At 42.9% G+C, this 16,994-nt stretch overlaps 1 protein-coding gene across 1 annotated transcript in view; it reads left to right on the top strand.

Moving 5' to 3' along the window:
• Positions 1 to 426: 426 nt before the first annotated feature.
• The window catches only part of TTC29 (tetratricopeptide repeat domain 29), a 339,375-nt gene continuing 322,807 nt past the window's right edge, over positions 427 to 16,994 (top strand). Inside the window, exons 1-2 of the mRNA XM_089670482.1 lie at positions 427 to 521; positions 13,672 to 13,787. Of these exons, the coding sequence (XP_089526608.1) occupies positions 13,678 to 13,787 (110 nt within the window). The 5' untranslated portion in view covers positions 427 to 521; positions 13,672 to 13,677. The remainder of the gene's footprint in view (positions 522 to 13,671; positions 13,788 to 16,994) is intronic.

Genomic DNA, 16,994 nt, shown 5'->3' on the forward strand with positions numbered 1-16,994 from the left:
AGTCCGTGGGTTTCTCTGTACTGCTACAAAGTCCATGACCTCTCTCTGTACTGCTACAAAGTCTGAGTTCTCTGTGTACTGCTACAAAGTCCATGAGCTCTCTGTGTACTGCTACAAAGTCCATGAGCTCTCTGTGTACTGCTACAAAGTCCATGGGCTCTCTGTATACTGCTACAAAGTCTATGAGTTCTCTGTGTACCGCCTGGAGCACTCTCTGCTTTACCACACGCTCTGTGGACTCCATGTGCCCTCTCTCACATCACAAACTGCACTGCACTCATTGAGAGAGAGAGCTCAAAGCTTCTGCCAGCCCACAAGAACCAATCAGCGTCCACCATTCCATCTGAGCATTTTCCCACTGAGCAGTGCGAAGCAGTGATTGGTAATTTGCACGAGGTATGCGATTGGTTTTACCGTGAAGGGAGGGCGGGGAATGCCTTCCTGGGAGTGTTGTGGATGGTTGCTGTGGTTACCCGGTGTACACGTTCCTATCGCACGTTAGCAGGGGTACAGAGACTCAGGTAAGTTCTTTCTGCTTCTACAGTGGGAGGGAGTGTGCGGGGCTCTCCGTGTTTACACGCCCATATAGGTGAGAGAAGCGGAGTTTGTAGTACAGGGAGTGTGGGATGTGTGCAGTTCAGAATAATGACATTGTGGGTCACACCTTCATTCCCAGACTGGATTCTATTGATCATTGATTTCTTTTCAATCACAGCTCTATTTAAAGGGGAACTCTAGGGTTGTTCCACCATCTCCGCCCCTCACCTTCCCCCTTTCCCTAAAGCCCACCACCTGGTATGTTAAAGGGTATGTTCACATTTAAATGTTCCTAAACGCACAACAAAAAAAGGCATGCTGCTCTTGCAGGCAGAGTTGCTGTTAGAAACCACGGGGCCCCATACAGCCAACCTGAAAGGGCCCCATTCAAAACAAAAAACAGTTTACTAGGCTTCAGTTATGAATGGACACAGTGAGTGATCAGTACTGATCACTCATTGTGTTTATTCGGAAAAGATAGGGGCTGGTTAATGTGACATAATTATTGAAAACTTCCCCCACTCTCCATCCTCTGAAGGATCCTATTGTGTGCTTGCAGGTGCTGGTGGGAAGGAGAGGAAGGAAGCCGGCACTGTAGGGGCCCAGACAGCTGGGTGAATCAGATGTGCACAGGGAGGGTGATCGCCATAGTGGGTGGGGCAATTACTGAAACCGACACCCTGTATGGCTCTCTGCTGTAGCTGAAAACCAGCAGGAGGAAGAGGAGAAGAATCCAGCTTTCAGATGCTGCAGAAAGAGACATACAGGGGATCGGCTCCAGTATTTGCGTACCCATCGATTTAACTGTTTCCCAAAGCAGTTATCTTGAATGATAACTGCCACAGTTGCTTGTGTCCCCACCTGAACTGTCAAGCCATGAAATAGCTTATGTCATCATTTGATCATGTGTACAACTGCAGATAAAACAGAGGCTATGGCAGCTTCCTTGTCTGTAAGGTCTCATGCACACTGAGAGTAAAAAATGCTGCTTTTAGGGGCATCTGGTGTTTTTATTTATTTTTGCCTCTAAATACCCTTTATGTTAGCCTATGTGTCCATTCACACATAGGCATTTAGAGGGAGGGGTGTTTAGAGGCAGTTAAAAAAAAACCCACTGCCAGAGCTTAGGAGCAACAGCATTTTCACAGAAAAAAACCTCTTGAAGCACGTAAGCCTAGGTTCACACTTACACTATATTGCCAAAAGTATTGGAACACCCCTCCAAGTCATTGGATTCAGGTGTTCCAATCAATGGTACCATGATAGGTCGCCACCTGTGCAATAAGTCCACCGGTGAAAGGTCCTTGCTACTAAATATTCCACAGTCAACTGTTAGTGGTATTATAACAAAGTGAAAGCAACTGGGAACAACAGCAACTCAACCATGAAGTGGTAGGCCATGTAAAATGACAGAGTGGGGGCAGCACATGCTGTAGTGCACAGTGCGCAGAAGTCGCCAACTGTCTGCAGAGTCAATAGTTAAAGACCTCCAAACTTCGTGTGACCTTCAGATGAGCGCAACAACAGTGCGTAGAGAATTTCATGGAATGGGTTTCCATGGCCGAGCAGCTACATCCAATCATTGCATCACCAAGTGCAATACAAAGTGTCCAATGCAGTGGTGTAAAGCACGCCACCACTGGACTCTAGAGCAGTGAAGACGTGTTCTCTGGAGTGAAGAATCATGCTTCACTGTCTGGCAATCAATGGACGTGCCTGGGTTTGGCAGTTGCCAGGAGAATGGTCCTTGCCTGACTGCATTGTGCCAAGTGCAAAGTTTGGTGGGGGGGGGGATTATGGTGTGGGGTTGTTTTTCAGGGGTTGGGCTTGGCCCCTTAATTCCAGTGAAGGGAACTCTTAAGGTGTCAGCATACTAAGACATTTTGGACAATTTCATGCTCCCAACTTTGTGGGAACAGTTTGGGGATGGCCCCTTCCTGTTCCAACATGACTGCGCACAAGCGCACAAAGCAAGGTCCATAGAGACATGAATGAGCGAGTTTAGGGTGGAGGAACTTGACTGGCCTGCACAGAGTCCTAACCTCAACCCGACAGAACACCTTTGGGATGAATTAGAGTGCAGACTGTGAGCCAGGCCTTCTCGTCCGACATCAGTGCCTGACCTCACAAATGCACTTCTGGCAGAATGGTCAAACATTCCCATAGACACACTCCTAAACCTTGTGGACAGCCTTCCCAGAAGAGTTGAAGCTGTTAAATCTGCAAAGGGTGGGCCAACTCAATATTGAACCCTACGGACTAAAACTGGGATGCCATTAAAGTTCATCTGCGTGTAAAGGCAGGCGTCCTAATACTTTTGGCAATATAGTGTATGTGGTGTGGGAAACGCAGTAATCTTGGCAAGTGTCCTGCACTGCATTGCAATTACACTGTATTTTGCGATTTGCTGCGGGTGTCAGTGCAAAGTTAACAACACCTTAAATGCACAAATACAGTGCGTTTGCCTGCATCAGAATGTTTGGTACAAGACAATCCTGTGATCTCAAAAAAGGTGTCTGCATGTTTTTTTTGTGCTATGTGTTGCGATTTGAGCCCATTCCAAATGAATGTGCTCAAATCACACTGCACTGAATCTCATGTGAATTGCGCAGGAATATGGTGCGATTCACATGCCAGCTATATAGTGTGAACCGGGGCTAAATGCATGTAGATGCGTTTACACATGTCAAGCGTATTTTCTACCAATACGCTGCTGCCAGGAAGAAAGGTGTTTAGGAGAGTTGAGCGAACTCCCTGTGTGCATGAGGCCTAAAGGATTGGAGGGTTTAATTCTTTTTTACGTGGGGACGCATATTTGCATACCTGTGTGTGTGCGCTGGGAGAGTGCCGCATTATGCGCTCCCAACATAAAGGCCAGGATGTCACTGAGAGCCCTGGATCCCATTCTAATGATCGGGACTCGGAACTCCCGATTCTGGGTCACATGATTGCTGTGATAGTCTCTGATTGGCTATCACTGTCATCAGTCACTGTGAAACCCACCCCTTGTTTTTTTTCTCTATGAATGGAGTAGAGAGATACATTGTATCTCCTTGCAGGGAGAAAAAAACAACAACTGTGTGTAAATAAATAAAGAAATACAAAGAAATAAAATAAAAAATAAAGAAAAATTCCTAGATAAAGGTTTGATCTAGTTCAGTGCCAGAGTTAGTGTTTGGGTCACGGTCAGGAATTTTTTTTTTTTTCATTTTTAGAATTGGTATCAGTGTCAGTTAGTGTCAGTATCAGTGTATTTTAGGTAGGACAAAAAATAAAATAAAAATAAAAATGTGCACTATTGTTTCTGGGCTGTACTACAGGTACAAACAACAAATAACATACACATATGTGGTATCGCTGAGATCGTCAAGAGCTGGAGAATTTAGAGTTGAAGGTTATGATAGTAACAAGAAACACTTAGGTGTCCGTTTATGAACCAGCAGTAATAGATCGTGCTCAGTTCTCCGGAATTCTCGGAGAACACAGTTCTCCTGTGAATGCCGTTTATGAAGCATATGTAGATCAGTTCTCCAAACGAAGGGAGAATGGTCTACAAACGCTGGAAAACGGCTGATTTTACTATAATCTTGCGAGATTACAGTAAAAGATCAGTTTATTAAGCAGAGGTAAATTATCTCCGCTTAGTTTGCGGTCCCTCCGATTCTCCAGCTCTGGGCTGGAGAATCTGGAGGGAGAACACAAATCTCCAGTGAAGGGCTGAACATGTTTTCCTGAGTGTTATAAACTGTGAATGACCAGAGAATAGCTGCGATCCTCTGAATCATAGCTATTCTCTGTGTCATAAAAGGACACCTAAGTTTGAAAAAAAAAAAATTTTTATTATTTTGGGCCTGCTTTCCTTTGATAATAAGAAAAACAATCATGAGATATCCATTACCATTTACCACCAAATGAAAGCCCAATTTTTCCTTAAAAAAACAAGGTATAATCCACCTGGATGCACATAGTAGTTGTGATGATATGTACGGTTTTACTAACACATGTCAAAGTTGTAAAATTTTCCTTAGGCATTAAGATTTGTTTTACCCTTCGGCGTGAAGGGGTTAAAACTACACAAAGCCCACTAGATCTTTGCCTAGGACCGTCCCCATTTTAATGTTTCACCCAGTAGGGATTGATCACAGGTATCAGTGTGTTAATGCATGCAGGCTAGTTTGCATTGCTTAAAAATGTAAGTTCACCTTTTCAGAAAAAAATTTAAAGTTGAGCTAACACCATACACCCTGCCCACTCCCAGTCCCTTCTGAACTTACCTCCATGGGAGAAGCCAAGCCAGTGACGTCACGCCGCACGAGCCACGAGGAAGGCCGGCGGCCATCTTTGAAACTATTATACATTCTTCTTTGCCAGATGTGAGTGCTGTTTTGTGTATCTTTTGCCATAACAATAAAAACATACTGCACTATCAAGCACTTCTTTTTCTGGCTCATTTGTCCATGAACTATCAAGGTGGATTCCTGTAGTGCATGTTTTGGGTCCATACACACCTGGAGTGGAGTTATCCTGGAGATCTGGAGAGTAGCAGTCGGATGATCAGCTGATGTGCGGACGTATACCAGATGATCCCCGAGGTTACCCCTAGGATGATGATGACCAGGAATGGTCTATGTTACTCAAATGCGCTTTGAATTGCGCTATCTGCTTAGTGCAATATATAATCATTCTCACACCCACTGGAAGCACGGGAATTCACCAACTGAATATATTGGACATTTGATGTCACTATTGCACAATATGCGCCATACCTAGACGCGATTAGCACTGTTACTGTTGCACTCCACGGCGCGTTTTCTATCTTTATTATCATCCATTACTCTATTAATCACTTCATTTTATGTGATTTTGTACCTTTTTGATATATTGTATGTTTCTTCGCAGGATATCACTACTGCACCTTGTGCGTCATATTTAGACGTTATTAACACTTTTATCCTAGCGCTCATGAAGCGCATTTTATAGTTACAATATTTTATGGGCTGTTTTATTAGTCTTATGTCATTTTAGAGCGCTCCATGTGTTCATGCACACTACTTTAGGCTATTAGTGGTTTTTGAGCTTCAGCGTCTAGGAGCAGAAAAGAAAATTGTTTTTGTAGAGTTTTTTTGTAATGTCTTTCCAGGAGAAAAAAACGCTAAACTCTCCTAAACACTGCTAAATGCTACTAAAATGCTCCTAACAGCTTTTTCCTAGCTTTTTTCTACATGTAGTGTACAAACACTAATAAAACTGTAACGCATAATGGCAATGCCTTGCAGTTAAACATATGGGTTGATGAATCAAAGGGCTGCTTCTTTATTAGAAAACCATTTTTTCCTGTCAGCGTATGCTGACAACTGTCTATTTTAAAGCAGAATTAAACTCTGACAGGAAGGTTTTTTACTGCCCTTAGGAATCTTCTGTCATAAGTGCTTCTCGCTATTTGCCAACGTCTTTCACTGAGTCCCTTGTGCATTGCTTAGTGTACAGTCTCAGCACAATTCAGCAACTCCTGTTTGCATGTACGGAAGATATGCAATCCTTTCCCAACCAATCAAGATGGCCGAAGACTCCAACCCTGGAAGAAGACCAGAAGAAAATGGAAGCCCCAACCAAGGAGGGTAGCATGGAGATCACAGCGCTGGAAGGGATTGTTTTGCTGGGTAAGTACTCCATACTGTGAAAATTTGCTATGCACACTTGTACATTATGTTAAAAAAAACTCCTGGGCGGCCCAAAAATGTACATTTGATTTTGGCAATTTAATTCTGCCCTAAAAGAGAAGCTTTTCTGGCCCTACTTTTCCTGGGGATCACAGGAGTGCACTTAGTTCTGCACTTCTGTGACCTAGATTCAACCATCAGCGGGCTAAGACCCACTGTCGGCTGACGTTACAGAGCCAGTCCAAATTCTGCAAGGATGCTGACTTTAATGTCGGGATCCACCCACATGCCTGACTGGTAGCTGGCACAGCCTCTCAGTGTGCCGCTGAGAGCCTGAGCCATCTTCTCCTGCTCCTTCCCAACCCAGAACTCCAAACAATGCTGGAAGGACAGATCAGAGAATAGTGACTGACAGTCACCACCCTCTGCTCAGTGAAGACCAAGAACTGAGCGATCAGTGGTCATATGATTGCTCATTTTTGGACAGTCAGTTTGGCAGGGCACAGATGCAGCATTGGACTGATCCTGCAGCCCTATATCTGAGTGTGTGTGTTTGTTTTTTTGCTATCCCACACTTTTCTTTAATTCAGTCTGTTGGTGGTTTATCTTCCCTCAGAACAGGTAGGACAAGGTAATAGTTGTGTTCTAATGTGACATTACTTAACTGATATCCAAATAATTATGCTAATACAGCTCAAAAGGTAAAAATTATGTTTATGAACTAGATAAATTTGTTTTACACTGAAAGCTGAACTCACATGTATGGGTTTTGAATTGTTACATTACAAAATCCTATTTAGTACACTTTTTGGTTTAGTATCCAGCATAACATGCTTTTTAAATGAATGAATCATAGCAAATGTAAAATGCATGAAAAATGCAATGCTTCTAAAGCAGGCCACACACACGTGCATTTGTCTCATTTATACTGTTGACTGGCCAAAAAAAAGAATCAAAGTGATTCCTCCATAGAAGAATCTCCTGCCTCAGTTCTTGTACGAGGTATGACAATATAGAATGCCTGTGGCATAGCACTATGGTGGTAAGTCACACATTTCCACTAGAGCATGTTCTGACACGTTCTAACTATCACTCTCCTGGGTCACAGACCAGTTGGCTCAGTCTTTACGGAGTAGTAGAACAAATAACACATGTGTATGTTGCACTGTGGGCAGAAAATTAGTGACAGGAATCTAGAGCAACGGATTAGCATCAAATTTTGAATGAAAATTGTCACAAGTGCAAGTGAAACTTTAGCTGCTACAACAAGCTTATGGTGAACATTCCTTGAAGAAATCAAAGAATTTTCGAAAAAAGGTTAATTTGGGACTTTAATGGTGTTTACAGATACAATATCACATACTGTTAAAATTTTACAATTGTTTATTTTTTTACAAGTTTAAAATATTACTTATTAAAAACCAGTATTGTGAATGAATATGGTCTTGTTGTCCTCATTTTTGTGGTGGTGTATTAATGGATAGTCCCAACATGTTTCACCCAATGGGGCTTCCTTCAGGGGAACACAACTGCTACAACTTTAATACTATGATGAGGAAGCAGAACAACAATAAGCAACTTAATAATACAAAACATATTCAGCAAAAATAACAATCGACATTCTACATTGACTGCTGTGTTGGTCAGATAATGCTTACCCCTTGAGATCTATTAAGTCTCTTAATAAGAGGAATAAGATAAAGCTAAAGATAAATAATATCAAGCAGAGGAATCTGATATGACAGCAGGAGGTACAAATTATTATTATTATTATTATTACACAGTATTTATATAGCGCCAACAGTTTGCTCAGCGCTGTACATTACAATGGGAGACAATACATGAGACAGTACAGTAACAATACAATAAAATACGCAAGGGGTTCGAGGGCCCTGCTCCTTGGAGCTTACAATCTAGGACGGAGGGGAGAGTGGTACAGAAGGAAAAAGCTGTGGGGGATGGAGTGGTGGGGAGAGTGGAGGAGATCAGCAGTTAGGTGAGGGCAGAGTAGGCTTCTCTGAAGAGATGGTTTTCAGGGTGCGCCTAAAGGTGAGGAGGGTAGGTGACAATCTGATGGATTGGGGTAGTGAGTTCCAGAGGATGGGAGAAGCCCTGGAGAAGTCCTGGAGACAGGCATGGGAGGAGGAGACCAGGGAACTGGAGAGTAGGAGGTCTTGTGAGGAGCGGAGAGTGCGTTTTGGGTGGTAGATGGATATCAGGTCAGTGATGTAGTTTGGGGCAGTGTTATGAACAGCTTTGTACGTCAATGTTGGTATTTTTAATTTTATGCGTTGGGCAATCGGAAGCCAGTGGAGGGATTGGCAGAGGGGGGTGGCGGATATGGAGAGGTTGCTAAGGTGGATGAGTCTGGCCGCAGAATTCAGGATAGACTGAAGCGGGGATAGCCTGTGTTGGGGTAGGCCGGTGAGGAGGGAGTTACAGTAGTCAAGTCGTGATATGATAAGGGAGTGAATGAGTTGCTTTGTAGTTTCTGGAGTTATGAACTTATGTATTTTGGAGATGTTGCAGAGGTGGAGTCTGCATGAATTTGTCAGCGATTGGATATGGGGCTGGAAAGACAGATTGGAGTCAAGAATGACACCTAGTACTCTGGCTTGCAGGGTGGGGCTGATGGTGGCGTTGTTGGTCGTGATGGAGAAGTCGGGGGGGGCGCGGGCTGGGGGGAAAACTAGGAGCTAGTTTTTGGCAAGGTTTAATTTGAGGAAGTGGAGTGACATCCAGTCTGATATGTCGTTCAGAAGGCTGGTGATTCGGGCGGAGACTGAAGGGGTGAGGCGAGGGGTAGAGAGATAGATTTGAGTGTCATCGGCATAGAGATGGTAGTTGAAGCCATGGGAGTGTATCAGTTGACCAAGGGAGGAGGTGTAGATGGAGAAGAGAAGGGGCCCGAGGACAGAATCTTGGGGGACCCCAACAGAGAGGGGGAGTGAGGGGGAGGTGGCAGTGTTATAGGTAATGCTGAAGGAGCGTTGTGATAGATAGGAAGAGAGCCAGGAGAGAGCGGAGTCTCTGAGGCTGAATGAGTATAGTCTTTTGAGGAGGAGGGGGTGGTCGACGACCGTGTCGAAAGCCGCAGAGAGGTCGAGGAGTAGTAGCACTGAGTAGTGGCCAGTGGCTTTGGCAGTTAGCAGGTCATTGGTGAGTTTAAGTACGGTGGTTTTGGTGGATTGTAGGGGACGGAAGCCAGATTGTAGGGGATCAAGGAGGTTGTTGTCGGTGAGGTGGCAGCTTAGGCGATTATAGGCTAAGCTCTCAAGGAGTTTAGATGAAAATGACAGCAGGGAGATGGGTCTTAGGTTGTTTGGGTCGGTGGGATCCAGGGAGGGTTTTTTAAGTATGGGAATGATGTGCGCGTGCTTCAGAGGGGAGGGGAATGTGCCAGTAGAGAGGGAGAGATTAAAGATGTGAGTGAGGAAGCGTAGAATGGAGGAGGAGGGTGATCGTAGGAGTTGTGTGGGGACAGGGTCAAGGGGGCAGGTGGTAAGGCGAGCTTCAGAGAAGACCTTAGTGACCTCTTCGGTGGTAACGGGGTCGAAGGAGTGGAGTGTTGAGGGGGTTTTAGCGTGAGGAATGTTGGGCGGGGTGGAGGTCTGGACAGTGGCGAGGTTGAAGGAGAGGAGTCTTGAGGGGGTTTTCGTGTGAGGGATGCTCGGTGGGGCGGAAGTCTGAGCAGTGGTGATGTCCCTGCGAATTGCGTCGATCTTGCTTTGGAAGTGGTTAGCAATCTCGTGGGTGAGGTACTGGGTGGAGGTAGGGGCGAAGAGAGCAAGGAGTTGAAGGTGGAAAAGCGCCGGCGAGGGCTGGTGGAGAGGGTATTGGTGAGGGTTACAAAGTAGGCTTGCTTGGCAGCATGGAGGGAGGCAGTGTAGGTGAGGAAGGAGGATTTATATCGGGTGAACGCTTGCTGGGATCTGGTTTTGCGCCATAGTCGCTCTAGCACGCGACTGCGTCTCTTGTGGTTTTTGGTGTGGTCATTCTGCCAGGGTTGAAGCGGTCGGGGTCTAATGTTTTGTGTGGTTAGGGGTGCTAGGGAGTCAAGCGCAGTTGACAGCGAGTTGTTATAAACAGTAATGGGCAGGTTAGGGCAGGACAGAGGAAGGATACTGTTGTAAAGTTGGTCAGCTGTAGAGTGGAAGGGGTCAGGGTTCAGGTTTCGGAGGTTTCGGCTGGTGATGGTTTGACGTTTGGGGGGTAGGTGTAAGAGGACGAAGAAGGACCAAATATAATAAAAAAATAAATATAGCTCTCACTTTGTAACCCTTACTTACAGAAATATTGTTGAAAAGGTATTTACATAGAATCAAATACAGTGACTGATTTTAGACAATAGCCATTTTAATCCTATCTAAATATATATGGCCATAACTCTGTGTTATAAAATTAGAATTAAAATGAAATGTTGCATATATCTCAAATAGCTGTTGGAATTAGCTCAGATAGTCCCCCAAGGCATACAGGCTGACATTATCTCACCCTAGAAACTGATGAATATGTGTAGATGGGCTGCCCATGTGGCTCTGGTAAGATGGTCGCTGGAGAAATTGGCCTTTTATACCTCCCAGTCAGCTGGCATCTGATGTCACCGGCTGAGCGTGGACATATACTATGGCTGATGCACATGTACCGGAAATATTACATCCGTCCTCCGGTGCATTATACTGCTGGCTCCCAAAGCTGGGGATATTGTACACAACAGTAAAATTCCCTTCTCCGCAGTGCCACCCTCGGACTGTCTCTGCAAAAACTAGCTACATACCTAATTGTGGATGCACCCCCATCTGGGATGGCCGCATGATGCTTCAGCTCTTGTACAAGGTGTGACAATTTAATTCCTGGAATGCCCGCAGCATATGCACTAGAGCAAGTTCTGACATGTTCTAACTTGCACTCACTTAGGTTACAGACCAGCTGACTCAGTCTTTGTGGAGTAGAAGAACAAATAACACATGTGCACTGTGGGCAGAAAATGAGTGAATCTGAAGCAGCAGGTTAACATCAAATTTGCATGAAAATTGGCACAAGTGTGAATGAAACTTTAGCTGTGTTACAAAAGGCTTATGGTGAACATTCCATTTAGAAATCAAGTGTTTTTGAATGGCATAGGTGGTTTAAGGAGTGACAGGAAGATGTACACGATGGTGCATGAAGTGGGCAGCCAAAATCACAAAGAACAGATACGAATTTAGACAGAATGCGAATCGTCGTATGCTCAGATCAAAGAATGAGTGTGTGAATGAGGGCAGAAGAATTGAATATGAACAGGGAAACTGTGTGGCAGATTCTAACGGAGGATTTGGAAATGAGAAAGATTTCCTCAAAGATGGTGCCTTGAATATTAATAAAGGATCAGAAAGAACATTGTCTTCAAATTTCATCTGATCTTTCCAAGAATGCAGAGGTGTTTGATATGGTTGTTAGTGGTCCATTTTGGGAATAAAATGATCACACCTCGTATACTGAAAGCTGTCACAATAGCCTAACAGTGCATGGGTTGAAGGATGTGAGGCAGGAGTAAGTCCACAGGGCCACCCACAGAGCAAATTACACTGTTCAACAGGTAATAAGTTTTGGGCATAAAATTAGCTAATCTTACATAATTTTGGGGTGCTGAAAACGAAAATGACCCTAAAAAATGTTGATTGGCTCTAGTTTCCGTGATATATTCACCCATCTAATGACGTAAGCCATTCAAAATTATGATGCAACTTCAGCTGCATATTGCGCAATTGATACTGGTGACCAATAAAAAATTGCATGTATACTGAGATGATGCAATATTAGCCTTTAATTGCATCACTTCACTGCATAAAAGCTGCAGTATCTGTAGCTGATTGTAGTTCGACAGCGTCTTTACATTTCGTTTTATGCTTATATAGGCTACTCAGTAATGCCTCGAACTTGTGTGAATAAAGCAGATAATTTCTGCTATATCTGCGGTGAAATAACTTTTATCTCACAAAAAAGGAGGATAACAGGTATGATTAAGAAAGCCTACAACTTGTATTTTGGCTGCAAGATAGGAGACCAGGACAAGAGCTGGGTACCACATATATGCTGCAATTCTTGTGGGACGGCACTGGAGCAATGGTTGAATGGAAAAAAGGCATCTATGCCTTTCGCTGTGCCAATGATTTGGAGAGAGCCAACAGATCATGTTAGTAATTGTTACTTTTGTATGGTGCCTCCAATTGTAAAAGGGCTAAATAAGAAGAAAAAGTTATCTGTGCACTATCCAAATATTCCATCGGCAATACGTCCAGTTCCTCATGGAGAGGGGCTACCAATTCCTAAAGCACCAGAATCCTTCGTGGTTGAGTCAAGTGAGGAAGAACCTGAAGCGTGTAGTCACGTGCAGTAGTAAGAGATAGCCCTTTCCTCGAATACAAGAGAAAAGCCAAGAGAAGCAAAACCGACACAAACTGAAGACAAAACTAGTGAGAATCCTAAGTATTAAAATGATTCAACTTAGCTTATGGCTATAATTTTTCTTGGTAATCCTATGCAATATATTATGCCATTTAGGCTTTGTTATGTAGTCAATATCACTTGCTTTATATTTGTGGAAAGACATCTATCTATATAATTATTGTGCATTATGTAGTCATTACGCCTATAGTAGAAAACTTTCCGTTTACAGAAAAACTAGAGCCAATTGACAAATTTCATTGTTATATTTGAACTCAGAATGTGAAATTCATTAAGAAATTGATCCTTTTGTTTCCAAAACTGGCAAAAAATAAAAATGTGTTGAACAGTGTTACAGGTGAATCATCAGGAACCAGCCAAAATTTTCTCAGGGCATGGCCAGCTTTTCACACACTACTGCTCTTATACAAAAGTGTGTATGTAGCCTCAGAGTAGGGTCCATCTCACCGAAATTCTTACTCCCGTTGTCTGCTTATCACAGTGCTTGGTCTGTCTATGTTCTTGTTTTATTTTGGGTTTACCCTTCCCTTATTTACCATAACACAACACAATCTCCTACAGCTCTCATCTTGCTGTCATCCCTATCACCTCCAGACTGAGGCAATTAAAACACCCACAAGGCTGTGCAGCAAGCACATAATCCATAAATCCATACTGGCCTGCTGGCCTAGTCACTCAATAACCTGGCCACCAAGAATGGGTGGAGGAATCATCAAGAGTGTGGATTTTAGAAGTGAATTGGTCCAATAGGCTGAAAGGATTGTCTTATCAATCCTGACAGGTCAGTTGATCAGCCAGTGAAAGGCACACTTGGACAGATACATTGTCACTAGTAGACAAAATAAGGTTAGTTTATTAAAAGAATAGACTGATAATTTGGCGAAGTGAATGCTCACTGAGCTTGGTGCATAAGGTAAAGCTGTGTTTACATCAACCAGCCTGTCATTCATTTGTATTGCATCCAGGTTGAATTATAGATTACATTGTGCATTACTATTATTAACAAAGGCTTGTGTTTTTGTTTCAGAAAGAAATGAGCATTTTACCAGCTATGCCAAGACATGACCTCCAAGGGTTACCTAGCCTTGTACAAGCAAAGACCGTGTCCTCATCACCTAAAAATCGCCAAGACACAAGGCACCAGTAAGTTCTTGTATTTGTCTTCTTCAAAGGCACATCCAGTACTTTTTGGGGATGATGTCTCTTGGTTCATCAATCCACCACACCTTAAGGTACAACCTCAAATTCCCAGAAAATTGGAATGCTGTGTAAAATCTACAGAAAAACAAAATGCAATGATTTGCAAATCGCATAAACCCATATTTTATTCACAGTAGAAAATATATCAAATGTTTATAACAGAAGTATGGCATTTATTTTTTTACAAAACAATAATACTTACCTAGGTAGATGCAGCATTGGTCCGGTGGTGCATCTGTCCCCCGCCAGCTGTAAGTGTGAGAACAATCACATGACTGCAGTTCTCACAGCCATTCTGAGTAGTGAGCAGTGACTATCAGTCACCACTGTCTGCTCTGCCCCCTCTGCGCTCACTGGAGCACGGGGAAGGAGCAGCTGGCTCAGGCTCCCAGCACATCGCAGCGTTTTACATATATATTGTACATTCACATCAGTCCCTAAGCCTCAAGGAGAGTACAATCTGAGCTAAATTTTACATTACATACAGAGAAATGGCAAAACAGGTCAATTTAAAAAATACAGATATAAAACTGTCACTTGCCAAGTTGTTATGTGAGCACATTTGAGTATAAATCAAGATCCATATCTGTACCTCAGGGAGTGAGCTTGTCCTGCATGCTATGTATCAAACGAACACTGGGGCTCTTCCATTTTCCATTGAGTCTAATCTGAATCTTCCTTAACAGATCGTCACAAGTTTATGTGTGGTGATCTGGAACTGCAATAAAGTATGCACACAGAAAGTCCAATAAAGTTTGTGTGTTGTCAGTTGTTTGCTAGCGTGCTAAATAAATATGCAGTTATTACTCCATAGGTCAAATATACGTCTTAAGTGTCTGTCCCAAATTAAGGAGGGGCCATTTTTAGGGTCTCCAGCCAGTTATCCCACAGTTTTATTCATTTAATGGGGCAAGCCATATGCTGGTGTACTAGATGTACTAGTATTAAAACTTCATTTACCACTGTCACCCATAAGGAATGAGTTTGGGGGCTAGGGAAATCTACTTCTGGGCAATGAGCTTGCATGCTATAAACAGTAAATGTAGGATACCCGTTTATGTGTGTGGGGTGTATCCTAGTCTAACCATTCTAGTAAACACATATCCTGGGGTCAGGCAGCAGGTTAGTAAGAAATATCATATTAATAGTAGCCAGACCAAGACTCCAATATCTAATAAGCTTGGGACATTTCCATAACGTGTATCCGGGTGCCCTTATCAATTTCACAATGCTGGCATGGGAGGAGTTCCTCCTGTGCCAGTTAAAACGTTTGAGGGGTATGGTAGGTTTGGTGTATAATACAGGGCCATGTGTTACCATGGTGTAGAATCCCCTCTTCTTTTAACAACACACCGTAAAAATTTGGGGACTGAGGAGACCATGCGCTTGAGTTTTGGGAGAGGAATGTTGTCCCATTCTTACCTGACCTTATGCTGCTCTAAAACCTGGAAATATCTTTCAGCATTAATGGTGCCTTTCCAGATGTGCAAGATGTCTGTTCCATATGCACTAATATACTGTACCCCCATATCATCAGAGATGCAGGCTTTTGAACTGAGAGCTGATAACATACTGGAAGGTCCCTTTCCTCTTTGGCCTGGGGGACATAGCACTCATGGTTGCCAAAAGGAATGCAAAATTTTCATTTGTCTGACCACAGACTCAGATTTGCATCAGACCATTTTAAATGAGCTTTGGCCCAGAGAAGACAGCAGCATTTCTGAATCATGTTCAGATATGGCTTCTTTGCATGGTTGAGCTTTACCTTGCATTGATGCATGGATGGCACAGCGAACTGTGTTCATAGACAGTGATATTTGGAAGTATCTCTGAGCCCATGCAGTGATATTAATCACAGAATCATGCCTGTTTTTAATGCACTGCCATCTGAGGGGCTGAAGATCACGGGCATCCAGTACTGTGTTTTGGCCTTGGCCCTTGCACAGAGATTTCTCCAGATTCTCAGAATCTTTTAATGAAATTATGTATCATAGTTGATTATATATTTAAAGTCTTTGCAGTTTTACCTTGAGGAACAATAAAGTGTTCAACAATTTGTAGACGCAGCTTTTCACAGGTTGGTGAACCTTTGCACATCTTTACTTCTGAGACACTCTGATTCTCTAAGATGCTCTTTTTATATCAAATCATGTTACTGACCTGTTGCCAGTTAACCTAATTAGTTACAATATGTTCTTCCAGCTGCTACTTTGCCAGCTTTTTGTTGCCCTGTCCCAAATTTTTTGACACATCAATTTCAAAATAACATTTTTTTCTGAAAATCGTACATTTTCTTAGTTTAAATATTTGATAAGTTTTTGATATGTTTTCTATTTTCTATTGTGAATAAAATATGGGTTTATGGGATAAGCAAATCATTGTATTCTGTTTTATGTTTTATTTTACACATTGTCCCAACTTTTTTGGAATTAGAGTTGTAGAAACAATACCTGCTCTTGGCATTAAAATAGGCTTAGACTGCAGTGTCAGCATTGCTTATGCTCTATACTGCATCTGGGTACTTGATGATCATATTAAATTGACGTGTTTCAGATACCTGGTGCTGGTGGACACTCAGTGCAAGAAGACAAAAAGGTTGCTCAATTTTTTAATGGAGCTTCAGACAAATTTCTTTTTAAAGTGGAACTACGCTGCATCTAAGCACCACAAACTAAAAATGCTATTTCATTTTAATATTCAAAGCAAACTTCCCCATCCATTCATGTCTCTATGCTTTATTTTGCTGAGAATTATCTTTGAAAAACACCCACTAGCATTTCTGGATGCAGCCATCTTGAGTAAAGGCAGATGATTCATGTAGCATTTACTTCCTGGAATCCAGCTGCTCCTAGGCGTGGCCTGCATGCAGGAGTATATGCTTAGCTGAAAAAAATCCATCCTCCCTTCCTCCATTTCTGAAGACTCCTGGGATGTATGGCATCATTCACCTAGGCCAGGAAGTAAGAAAAAAATGTAAAATAGTCAGTGTTGACTGAACGAGTGAAGTTCCACTCTAATGCATTCTCTGTATTAGGGTAAAAACCTTTGTGCTACAGGATCCCCACAACCCCCCTTATACTTACCTGAGGCTGATCTTGATCTCTTGGGCAGCATCTCTCTCCGCTCTCTCCCTTCTCACAGGGCAGATTG

Source organism: Staurois parvus, unplaced genomic scaffold (assembly GCF_062004578.1).
Source record: "Staurois parvus isolate SC_StPar_1 unplaced genomic scaffold, SC_StPar_1.0 ptg000090l, whole genome shotgun sequence".
Lineage (NCBI taxonomy): Eukaryota > Metazoa > Chordata > Amphibia > Anura > Ranidae > Staurois > Staurois parvus.